This window comes from Caenorhabditis remanei, chromosome III (assembly GCF_010183535.1).
Source record: "Caenorhabditis remanei strain PX506 chromosome III, whole genome shotgun sequence".
In the NCBI taxonomy this organism is placed as follows: Eukaryota; Metazoa; Nematoda; class Chromadorea; order Rhabditida; family Rhabditidae; genus Caenorhabditis; species Caenorhabditis remanei.
Window position 1 is genome coordinate 16797028 of NC_071330.1, and position 12136 is coordinate 16809163.

A 12136-nucleotide genomic window follows, 5' to 3' on the forward strand; every position below is an offset into this window, starting at 1 on the left:
GGGTCCTAAAATGGAGCAGGTTTGAATGGTACTGAAAATCAGGGACATTTGTGGGCGGATCTTATTTAATTAGATAAAAAGTTCATCAGAAAATCTCAAAATCAGACATTTCACTACTAAAAATTAGGCACCACGAGCACAGGAGACCTTGCCGCTTTTAAGATGACTAACATAGCCATAGCAGCTAGAAAAAGGGACTGGACGATCAATACCAATACGATGACGTCATAATTTAGAGTGTGAGAGGTGACAGCAGTACTTTGGAAAGTTAGAGGGATATGGGGTAATGGATAGAAAGCCAGCCGTTCGGGTAGCAGACACCAGGTGTGACCTCGCACAGCAGTGCAGAATGTTTGGGCATGTTGAAAAGAAAATATCGAGTGTCTGGGTCACCTCTCTTTTCGAGTAGTGCTATGCAGTAGGGTGTTGTAAATGTGCTCTAATGAACTATGTAACGCAGTAACCAAATGTTATTTATTGATACAGAAATACAAGAATTTACAGAAATAAGGAAAATAGGTAAAGTTAGGTAATTAGATAATTAGTCTGATCTCATAGTAACTTCACATTTCGTAATTTTTTTGAGATCCATCGCTGTCAGTGCTGAGGTTTTTTTCAATCGATATTTATTCCCTGAAAATCCTTACCTCCTTATGAAAACAAATAATTTTCAATGTTTTTAAACAAGAACTGAATTTATTTAGAAAATTCTCAAAACAGTGAAATTCCAACAAGAAAAAAACAAGAAAAATTAAGATTAAAGATTAAACTAATAACAACAAAAACCATTTCAGCACCGCCACGGTCCCCGTTTCACCGCCTTGATATCCAAAAACGGCTCTTTGCAATACATACACTCAACACTCTTCGTACCAGTGGTGTACCAATTACAGGCGCACTGAAACAAATTATTTATCATTTATGTAGAAGAACTACGCCGTACCTCAAAATGCAAAACTGCTTCGCATTTCTCATGTCCGCAATGAGCAGTTCTTTCGGATGGCTCGATACGGTCATAGCAAAAATGACATTCATTTTTGCCTATTAGTGGTTTGTGAGGGTCGGTGTGAGCTCGGTACGCGTCCCATAGTTTTTCAGGGATGGCGGGCTCTGCTGGGAGGGGGATGAGCGGTCGGGTGCCCAGGAATTTCTGAAAGTATATTAAATTATATAATTTCTAACTTAAATTTGAAAATCTTACCTTCAAATTCCAAATATTTCTAAGCAAGATGTGGAGATATTCGTCATAGGACTTCCTAAATATACCCGTTTCTTTCTCAACCATCTCCTTAATTGCAGGGTCATCCGATTCAGCGGTCAAGACGTCAGACATTTTTTTGGCTTGGGTTTTGAGTAGTCTTTTTGCAAATTCATCTTTCAAATTAATTAATTCTTCTAGCTTTGACTTGTAGCTAGGTTGTTTTGAAGTCGATGGTTGACTGATTTGAAGTTCTTGAAGCTTTCTTTCAGCCTCTTTCCTGGTTTGCTCTGAAAGGGCCATCGCGTCCTTCAAATCCTGAATTTGATCTTCAAGAAACTTATTCGTGGCTTCGAAGGTTTGTTTTTCCACTTCCGACGACTTCTTCTCACTGAAATTGAAAATTTTGGAGATAAATTCCAATAAGAAACTAAAACTCACCTCTTCAACTCCTCCCGTAACTTTAACTCCTTCTCCTTCTTCTTCTGAATTGTTTCATTTGCTTCTTCCAATTCCTTCTCCATCTTCTCGTTTTTCTCCTTCAGCTTCTCCATCTCCTTTTTCATCTTTTTCATCTCCTTCTCCACTTCTTCCGTCCTCTTCGCCTTTGTTTCATACTCCTTCGCTTTCCTCTCTGCAGATTTTTGAGCTTTTAGAGCATTAGAGCAGTGTTCTCCAGCTGTAAAGCATTTTTCCCTCCAATACTTAGCATCGTTGGGACGTTCGATAGGAACGACTTCATTCGAGGAAAGGGGCGGAGCTTCAGGAGTTTTCAGGGCTACAGTAAGGCTAGCCGGCTTCTTCGTTCGTTCAATGGGAGCGGCTTCATTTTGTTTCTTCTCAGGAAGGGGTGGAGCTTTTGGAGTTTTAGCGGCTACTGTAGGACTAACAAGTTTCTCGGAAGGTTCAAATTTCTCTGCGGAGGTGTCGAGCTTTGATGTGGAATAAGAAGTATCGGAGGATAGTCCCGATCCTGGAGGCGGGGCTTCAGAAGTCTCCAGAAAAGGCTTGACCTTTAGAACTTCTAGAGCTTTCTGCTGAGCATTCTGCACAATTGAAGTAAGCTGAACGTTCCCAAGTACTGACGTGTTACCGTTTAGCAGATGCAAAGTTTTTGACGCTTCCTTTCTTCTCTTTTTCAGTTCAGTCTCGTAATTCTGTACGAGAACATTTGGTTTTCCATTGGCAACTCCTGCCATCGCCTCTCTATAGAAAACCGTAGTCTGTTCCGTCCAATACTCGACATCCTTTTCCTGCAACTTCAGAAGTGAAGCTCCGAATTAGTACTTCAGAACGTCTCACACGGTAATCCTTTAGAGACGCGGCTTTCAAACTACTACAAATTTGGTAATAGGTACTTTTTACTACGGGGAGTCCATTTTTGCTATTCAAACCGGCTAAATGTCTCTCCGAGCCGAGATATGAGCTCTGAAACTTTTTCGACAAATTGTACACGGAAAAATGTGCCCAAAAAATTGTTTTGCGAGCACAGGCAAACCGTTGAGGAACAGATGTGGAACCGTGCAATGGCGTATATGCGCCCGAATTGGAATTCCATGTGAAAAATCTTAATCATATGAAAAGTTTGAGAGCTCATAACTCGGCTCGCAAAGACATTAACCCGCTTTTAATGGCTGAAATGGTTTCCCCGTAGTCGAAAGTACCTTAGACCAAATTTATAGATAATTTGAAAACCGCGTCACCAAGACTTCCCCTGTCAGAGTAAAAGAAGACACCTACCAATTGCTCATCAATCGGACTTGCTCCGCATAAAGACAGTTTGCAATACATTGCTTGCATCAAAATCACTTTTTGACTTAGTTTTTCGTGTAAGTAAAAACTATTGATCCAACTGAATATATAAGAATACCATTGCATCGATAGCTTGAAAATTTTAATTCGGGCGGCATATATTGGCAGACTGTAACGAGCGAGATTCGCATTATTAGTTGCCAGAGTTATTTCATTGTTCATATTTTGACCATCCTTGAAGCACTCCGGGATTTTTCTTACAAGTTGTTTGAATACTAGATCCTGTCGAATGATTTCGATTTGTTGATCGACATGATGCTTTGAGACGAAAGTTATCTGAATAATCAATCAACAGTTAGGTTTGGTGCAAAGTTGAATAAAAACTCACTCTCGCTCTGTTTTCATAAGTCTCCATTAATGCAAAAAACTTCTTCTTAAATTCATTCATTGAATCTGTACCAATTTTTTGTTCCGCTTTTATCCAGTCGATACCAATGACTATTTTGAGAAGTGTATATAGCATTGCTTGAGATGTGTCCATGACAACTGTTCCATATGAATTGACAGTTGTGATTGGGGTGAAGAACTCTTTGCGTGTTTTTTGCATGCTTAGATTTTGATAAGCATCAGGAATGATCTGAAACCACATTTATTGTTGTGCGTTTGAATAATTGGAGATAAATTTTTGAACTAGAACAGACGTGCCAATACTGACAAAGACGTCTCATAATTTGAAGGATCTTCAGATTGAATCTGCAAACTTACAGTAACTTGAGTCTTATCTAAAACAAGCTGTTCAAAGAACATGCTGAGCTGAATGGATTGGTTTGCTTCATAAAAATGCTCTCCTTGTACTTTCAACATGGGTTTAAAAATACCTAAAGAAATAATCGTGTTTTATTCCAGATCTGTCAACAACTCACGTAGGATGTTGTTCTCCGTCCCGTCAGAAAGACTTTCAATTACATCAATCATATCTTCGAGTAGTATATAGACGTTTGGGTCGTTCATGTTTGTCGCTTTGAAGCAACGAATTGCGAGATTTTCTATGTTGTAAGCTTTCTGAAATATGAAAGAGATCTTGCAGTAAAATAGACAATGAAACTACTCCGCGAGCGATATAGCAAGTCTCGGCAAAACTTTAAGTCAACACAAGTGTAGGGGTATGTTTTTCATAAGACTAAGCTCAACCTTACATTATCAAAGCAGTCCACAGAGTGCCACAAAGTCTTGGCTTATGTCTGACTACTTTTCTATAGGATGTTTCTTTATAGTATTTTTTCAAAAATCTAAAAAAAACTTCCTGTAAAAACAATGATAATGGAAGTTTTTATTGTAAAAAATATTCAAATTCTGCGAGCATTAATAAGACTGCTCACAAGTCTTGCATAAGATTTCCACTAGTTCAGGATTCAAGTCTCGTGATAGACTTGGCGACAACAACTGACTATGAGTAAACACGTACCTTATACTTCTCAATGTTGGTCATATTGGATGCTTCTAGATCTCCAGCTCTCTCCATCACAAAATATTTCACTTTGCTCTTTTTTTTCAACTTTGCCGGCATGTGTGAGTAATTGGATTCATATTGTTTGTCACCGGTTGTCAGAATCCATTTATCTTGATTTTCCTCCCAAATGAATCCACTTGTTAAGTTTGACAAGTCTTGAAATTTTGTTTCCGAAAATTTGTTGGACTCTTCTGGAAATAATCTGAAAAAAATCATAATGGATTTCCGGTGACTCTTCGTCTATTCTATACGATTTCAGCATCTCATTAAGGCGAGTATCCATGTCTTTTTTTGTGATTCGTTGCAGCTAGCGGCAATTGTATTGTTCCTTTTCTGGAATTTTTTGTTTTTATATCAAATAAGAAGTTTATAACATTTAAAAACTGGTGCGTGACAGTTTCGGAAAATCAAGTAGAGTTGATTGAAGATCAAAGATAACTGGAAATAGGTGGAAGTTTTCTAAAACACATTATAAGTTTAACAATTCAAGCCGCATATAGCAATTTGTCAAAATGACATACATAATTTAACGAATTCACCTAGGAAAAACCTTGTAGAAATACAAAACTGAAAAATTTTCGATTATTTGAAAATAAAGATTTATTTATAGCCTAAAACCTTGATCTCTAGAAAAAAGACATAAAATTAACAAACTATTGTGTTTCAAGTTTTTTCAATGACTTAAATTCAATAAGTGGCCAAATCTTGTAAAAAATGTGAAAACTTGGGAATCAAAAAATAACTATAAATAATTTCGAACTTGACTATATTTGCCTAGAAAAAGTTGAAAATAAATATAAACCTGTTAAAATCTATATAAAAATTTCTATTATCAAAAAATACCTACGAAATTATGAAAAAAGTTAAGTTCGCTATGGAAACTATCTTGAAACGAGAAAAAGTTAAAACAGATAATCAACACGTCGAAAATCGGGGGACTAGGACTACCCTTGTGTTCGGCCAGGGGGGGGGGAGGAGGCAACTGTTTCGCAATCAGAGGAGACGGAGGGGGAGAAACAAGAGAGGGGGCGGAAGGGACATGGACTAGGGGGTATCCTGGCCTCCCAAATTGACGAATATTTCTGATATTTACAAGATGTCTATAATGGACATAGATCTTCAATTTTATAGTTAACTACTTTTTGGTATGAAGTCTCAAGGAAGAGTTATACTCGGTTATACATTATATTTTTTCAATCTAGTGATCTAGCAGTTTTCTTATTTCTAAAAAGTTAAATTTTTGTGTCTATCTGTGCGTCCTGGCGTCCAGATGTCTGTTTTTTTGGCAATGCGACCGATTATGGAATTTTCGGAAAAAATCGAGCAAAAATGTATTTTTCCAGCTGGAAATGAAGTAATTTGTATGTTTTCTGAGAAAAATAACAATTTTTATTGGATTATATTGAAATTCCCTTATAAGAAACCTAGAGTATGACATTTTCTGTGGAAATTAGAAAATTATCGAATGAAAATGAGCAAAATGAGCCCTAATCCCCGTAAGCAACACGGCTCGAATCCTCCCACTTCTCCCCACCGAACCAACCGGCACCTGCTCTTTTTGAGGTAACGGATAAAAGCAGAGCCGGGTTTTATTAAAATTTTAAAATCGCTATAATCCCCTAGCAGATGTTGTGACATTCGAGATTCACTAAAAATGAAAACATTTTTATTACATGTTTTTTTTTGAAAAAGGAAGATTAAAATAAGACGAAAGTAAGTTTAAAGTTAGATATATGATCGGGAGAGGGCGGAGATCGGATCTTATATACAATTAAAGATGAATGATAATGGTTTTCGAATCCTTTTAAAAAAGTGGTCGAAAATGCTCGGTAACCAGCTCTCTTGGAATGGGTGAGCCGGACAAAGCGGAGCAAACCCACGGGTAAGTTTTTTTTGTTTGTTCAGAGATGACTGGAGACTTTGCACTGTCTTCCTTGACTGCGACACTTTCCGGGCTGAAAAAAAATTATACTGAAAGACAAATTACGAATTTATTAATGAAACGGTAATTAGAATCACGTGAATTAATTAATTACTTTTTTCGTTGAGCTGCACCAGCTTTCAAACGGCACACCAAAAGATCAAGACGTTGCATTCTGAAAATTTCACATTTTAAGAGTATGAATGCCTTACAAAAAAAAAGAAAAATCGAGGGATTTTCGAAAAGGTTGGTGTATACATTGATTAATTTGCTGGGTGAGGTGCAGGTGGGTGATGAGGATGGGGGGTTGCGAAGCAACGAGAAATGGATGGGCGGGGCTAGGCCAAAGCCCTTTTTAAAGTTAAATTTAAAAATGTGTCTCACAGATTGTATAATTATAGAATTTTCAAGTTTCATTTCAGAGCTGTGGAGTCGACTACAATAATGGAGGCGCTGGCTTAAAGAGTTTGTAAGATTAAAGAGGAAAGATAAGGTTCACAACTATCTGAGCCACATGTGAGCCTATGCGTCGCGGTCAGCGTAGCGTACTACTTACAAACATGTGTCTAACTAACTGGGAAATGTTCCAAACGTAACTTGACCTTTCAAATCGGCTCATATCCCATAAGGTACTTCTGAAAACGCTGATTCCGAATATGTGATCCAATTTTGCAGAACGCTTCACTGAATCGATTTATATGTATTTTAAGTCATTTCTACTGCAATAATCGCATTTTTCAAGAGGCTGAAAATCCATTTTAGACTCGATTTTTTCAAATTTTTTCTGTGTAATGCGTGTAAATTGAGGTTGAAAAAGCACATTAGAAACTTTTTCTAGTTAAAAACAATTTTCAGGAAAATAATTGTATCACTTTCATTTTTGGCATTTGCACCGTCGTGATCAAACTTTTTCTGAAAACTGTTTTTACTAGAAAAAGTTTCTAATGTGCTTTTTCAAGCTCAATTAACACGTATTACACAGAAAAAATTAGAAAAATTGAGTCTAAAATGGATTTTCAGCCTTTTGAAAAATGCGATTATTGCACTAGAAATGACTTAAAATACATATAAATCGAATAAGTGAAGCGTTCTGCAAAATTGGATCACATATTCGGAATCAGCGTTTTTAGAAGTACCTTATGAGATATGAGTTAATTTGAAAGGCCAAATTTTGTAGGGTGTATTTTTTTTGTACTCTTCTTAGAAAGTTATAGTCCGTATCGAAAAAAACGATCAACTACAAAAATGAAGATTAGGATTTTCGGGATTTCGGAAATATTGATTAAATCAGACGGTCATTGCTTTGATTATACTTCAAAGCCCCCTAAACAATGCTCAAAAATCAAAAAATGGTTAGTGTTTCTAGGTCACAGATTTCTACTATATATTCTTTAAAGTGCATCTTTTTACCAGTATTGACAGGCTGACAACACTGAAAACTAGAAAAATTTAAAAATATTAATAATCTTGTTGCTTTTGTTTTCAAAAACCAAAAATGACAACTGCGCAGATTCGTCAACTCATTGATTAACTTGTTAAAAGAAGAGATATAGGTAATGAGTCAAGAGAGGAAAAAGACGCGAGCCTCGTGCTAAAAGGGGGACGGGGGGCGGAGACGTGCACTAGATATTCTGGAGAAGAGCCGTTGTGATGGTAACCACAAATTTCCATATTGAAATGTTTAATTCCCTCAATTTTATACTGAAAACCCTCAGTAGGGAAGGTCATGGACTCGGTCTGGAGATAAGGGACGTGACCTATATCATTGGAAAGCTGACATCACGCTGATTCCAAATATATATTCAGTTTTTGCCCACAAGGGCTAGTATTCGAGAAAAACAAGGTCAAAGTTAGAAAAAATGACAATTTATTGTCTGTTATTATTACACGCTAAAATCGCAAAAAAAAATTCAGAAAATTTTCCCGTGTTAAAAAGGCAATAATTTGTCATTTTTCCAAACTTTGACCTTGTTTTTCTCGAATACCAGGCCTCGAGGGCAAAAACTGAATATATATTTGGAATCAGCGTGATTTCAGCTTTCCAATGATATAGGCCACGTCCCTTATCTCCAGACCGAGTCCATGACCTTCCCTAGTCAGTCAGTCATAAGTTTTGCTTTTTTTCTGAAATTACTATAAGTAAATTTGAATTCCTGCATGATACGATTAAAACTTCAATGAAACTTGATATAGAGCTTTGTTTGTCCATAACTTTCTAAGGAGAGTCTGTACAGAAAAGTGGTCAACTACAAAAATGAAGATCTGAGCTTTTTTTGTTTTTTTTCAGAAATCAGCACTCTAAAAATTAATTTCTAAACCTGACATGTATTTAAATAATTTTCTAAATTTGCACCTTTCCACTATTGTGGACAACATTACTATATTCAAATTTATTTAGTTTTTTTCAGCAGATTAAAAAATTCGGAAACGACAGAAATCAATATCAGATGAATAACAAAAAATAACGGAATTATTATCTCCAGACAAGAAAGTAGAGCCCTTGGTAAAAAGGTTTGATGATCATCTTCAGTCCATTGGACTGTTGAATGTACACACCATCAGCACAGTTGATCCATTGTTCATTTTTTCTGAAAGAAATGAAATTTTTATTGAAAAACCGAATCCCACGATTCCAATAGTGTTTTCAAAACTTCGAAGTCCCGGATTTTAGGTGAGTTATGAAGTTTTGAAGTTGATGGCTTAGAAATCTGAAAATCGGGTTCCTAGGCCAGCAACTTCAAACTCTCATCACTCCCCTTGGACGCGGAATTCCGGAAACTTTAAAACATCGTCATATTTCGCTCTTTTGATTAAATTGAAGTTTGATTGCCTATAAGCCCGAATTTGGGATTTCTTGGCCTTAAACTTTATTTTTTTTGAAAGAGCGGAATTCGAAAATTCTGAAGGCGTTTGCGAAATTTCAAAACTTTAAGTTTAAACAGAGTTATGACTGTTCAAAGTTGATGGCCTAGAAATCCGGTGGAAACCTAGGCCAACAAATTTAAACCGCCATAACTCTATCTAAACTCAACATTTTAAAATTTTGAACATACTATTAGAATTATTGAATTTCGCTTTTCAACATAAATATAAATTTGGTGGCCTAGAAACCCAAACTATCGAAAAACTAGGCCACTAACTTCAAATCCTCATAACTCCGCTCAAACTCAGAATTTTGGAATTTTTAAAACATCGCTAGAATCGTAAAATTTCACTCTTTCGATTAAATTCAATTTGGATGGCCTAAAAACCCGAATTCTCGATTTGCTGGCTAACCTGTAATACGTCGGATACTTCTTCGTATCCCACTTCACTGCTCCAAGCTCTTCCAAGTGCTCCGCAGCCAGCACGACACCAGTCAGCTCCAGTTTAATACACTGAATCCTTCTCATTTCGTCGCCGGTCGAGTTCTTCCATTTCTTCAGAAATTCCATGACATCATCCACACTGAATCTTGGGTTTCTTAGCAAGACATCTTTGCAGTTAAGGCGTAATAAGAAGTCTCCACGGATAAATGAAGCATCCAAGCACTCAATCTTATCAGAACACTCCAGCTTATCCGGGAACTCGGAACTGCATGGCGATTTATTCTGATAACGGTTCTCGTAGATCTTGGTGATCCGGATGTTAGTCAAAATGTACTTTGACTGATACCTCATGAATTGATTAGTTAGCGTCACGATCTCCGCAGATTTCACGGTGGCCAACGCGGTTTCAAAATTGAAGTGAAAAAGACGGAGGAAATCCACGTTCAGAAATTTTACTTGGCAGTTTGGGAGTGCTTGGAGTAGATGGGAGATGATGGGTGCCATTGAGGCAGCGATCCTTTGTGGGGTGCTGGTGAAGTTAAAGGCTTCGCAATAGGTATCGGTGGAGCTGGGATTGGTTCTGAAATTATATAAAGATATGGAATGTTTTGGTGGCCTAGGACCCCAAAAATCGGCGAAAACGCCGAAAAACTACTTTTTAGAGGCCGAAAGCTATGAAAAACTTGGAAATATGTTCCCTTGCGACTAAAAACGACGAAAAAGAAGTGTTTTGAAATTAAAATCGACGAAAAACCGTAAAAACCGTCGTGGCCTAACTTTTCTACCTGGTGGCCTAGAATCCCAAAACTAGTCCCTCGACTGAAAAAATGACGAAAAACTCTATTTTTATAGCAAAGTCTACAGAAAAATTTTAAAAACCGCAAAATGATTTAAAAATTCAACATTTTAGTTATTTTTTGTGAAAATTAGCAAAAAATGGGACATTTTTATACCATGTAGGGCTGAATATGCCGAAAAATCTCAATTTTTAGCGATTTCCAGTTGTTTCAATTCAAAATGAACCGAATTTTCAGAAAAATTGATTAGAATGGAGCTTGAAAACTAAAAAAAATAATGTAAACTGGGTCCCACGGTTCAATTTAAGTAAATTTTAGGCAAAATAGCATTTCTAGTTCTGGGATTCTAGGCCACCACGTGGAAAAGTTAGGCCACGACGGTTTTTGCGATTTTTCAAAGAATTTTTAAATAGATTTTGCCTTAAAAATAGTGTTTTTTGTCGTTTTTTAGTCGGGGGACTAGTTTTGGTTTTTTAGGCCACCAGCAAGGTCATTTCTCATCGTTTTTCATAATTTTTCGCTTATAAAAAGTAGTTTTTCACCGAGTTCTAGAATGTTCCATACTTGTCAAGGGCCGGGCCGGGCCGGGCCGGGCTTTTTTTTCAAAACGTCAGGCCCGGCCCGGCCCGTCTTTTTGGAGGGAAATGTTTTTTTCAAATTTTTTTTCAAATTTGATTAAAAGTGTGCTAATGTCAACTCTGATTTTTTCATAGAATAATGTATGAGTGTCAGTGAGTTGATTTTCATATCGGAAGAATTTTTTTCAAATTTTTGCTCTTTTTTAGTTTCCTTCCACGTTCACAGAAATGCCCAAAGTCGCTCGTTCTCAGCGAGGTTTGGACCGAAAAATAGAATAACTTTTTCGGTATGAAAATGCACTCATTGACACTCATACATTATTCTATGAAAAAATCAGAGTTGACCTTACAATTATTGTTAGTACACCTTTAATTTGATTATCGCCGGAGGCGTCTCGCTGAAAAATTCAGTCAATTTTTCGAAAAATTTACTAAAAAATCATGAAAAAAGTATTGAAAAAAATTTGAAAAATTTTCTCAAAAATCCCATACCCTTGAAAAGACGGGCCTGACGGGCCGGGCCCGGGCCGAAGCTTTTCAGGCCTGGCCCGTCATTTGACAAGTATGGAATGTTCACTTACCTGATCAACCCCTCAATTCCATCAACACTAAACTCTCTATTATCCCCCTGGTCTGCATTTTTATCCACCATTGTCCAGATTGAAACAGTCTCCTTGTTATCAGCCGTGTAAACACAGATTCGAAAATGATTACGGTCGATGTCTATATCCATGTGAGTCTTCGGAATGGTTCGCGCGGTCGCCACAGTTTTCTTGCTCCGTTTTGAGCAGAGAGACAGGTTTACGCTAAAAAAAGGAAAAACATTGAATTAATTGAGGGGGAATAAGGAAATTGAAAAAAAATTACATCTCGGTCAAATGCATTCCATCGATAATTTGTTCCAAAGCCAGGAGTGGTAGTTTGGAAAAGTTGAATTCCACTGGCTTATGGGGTTTTGAAGTCATTTTTGTCTGGAATAGGACTGAAATTCGAACAAAAGTTAATTAGATAAAAGAAAAATCAGAAATTTCCATCAAATTGCATAAAAACCGGTGATTTTTCCCCGGATCTA

At 36.9% G+C, this 12136-nt stretch overlaps 2 protein-coding genes across 2 annotated transcripts; both read right to left on the reverse strand.

Annotated features, from left to right (window-relative positions):
• Positions 1–790: 790 nt before the first annotated feature.
• Positions 791–4676, reverse strand: GCK72_011716 (uncharacterized protein; the record flags this gene model as incomplete). The annotated part of the gene is made up of 9 exons (XM_053728639.1): positions 791–898; positions 944–1150; positions 1202–1589; positions 1640–2451; positions 2939–3286; positions 3339–3587; positions 3716–3828; positions 3874–4012; positions 4416–4676. The coding sequence occupies 9 exons, from the start codon at positions 4674–4676 to the stop codon at positions 791–793; spliced, it is 2625 nt and encodes an 874-aa protein (XP_053588216.1).
• A 4178-nt stretch (positions 4677–8854) lies between these two features.
• Positions 8855–12029, reverse strand: GCK72_011717 (uncharacterized protein; the record flags this gene model as incomplete). Its single annotated transcript, XM_053728640.1, has 4 exons — positions 8855–8969; positions 9658–10269; positions 11646–11870; positions 11932–12029. 4 exons carry the CDS (start codon positions 12027–12029, stop codon positions 8855–8857), a joined length of 1050 nt encoding a protein of 349 aa, XP_053588217.1.
• Between the last annotated feature and the right edge of the window lie 107 nt (positions 12030–12136).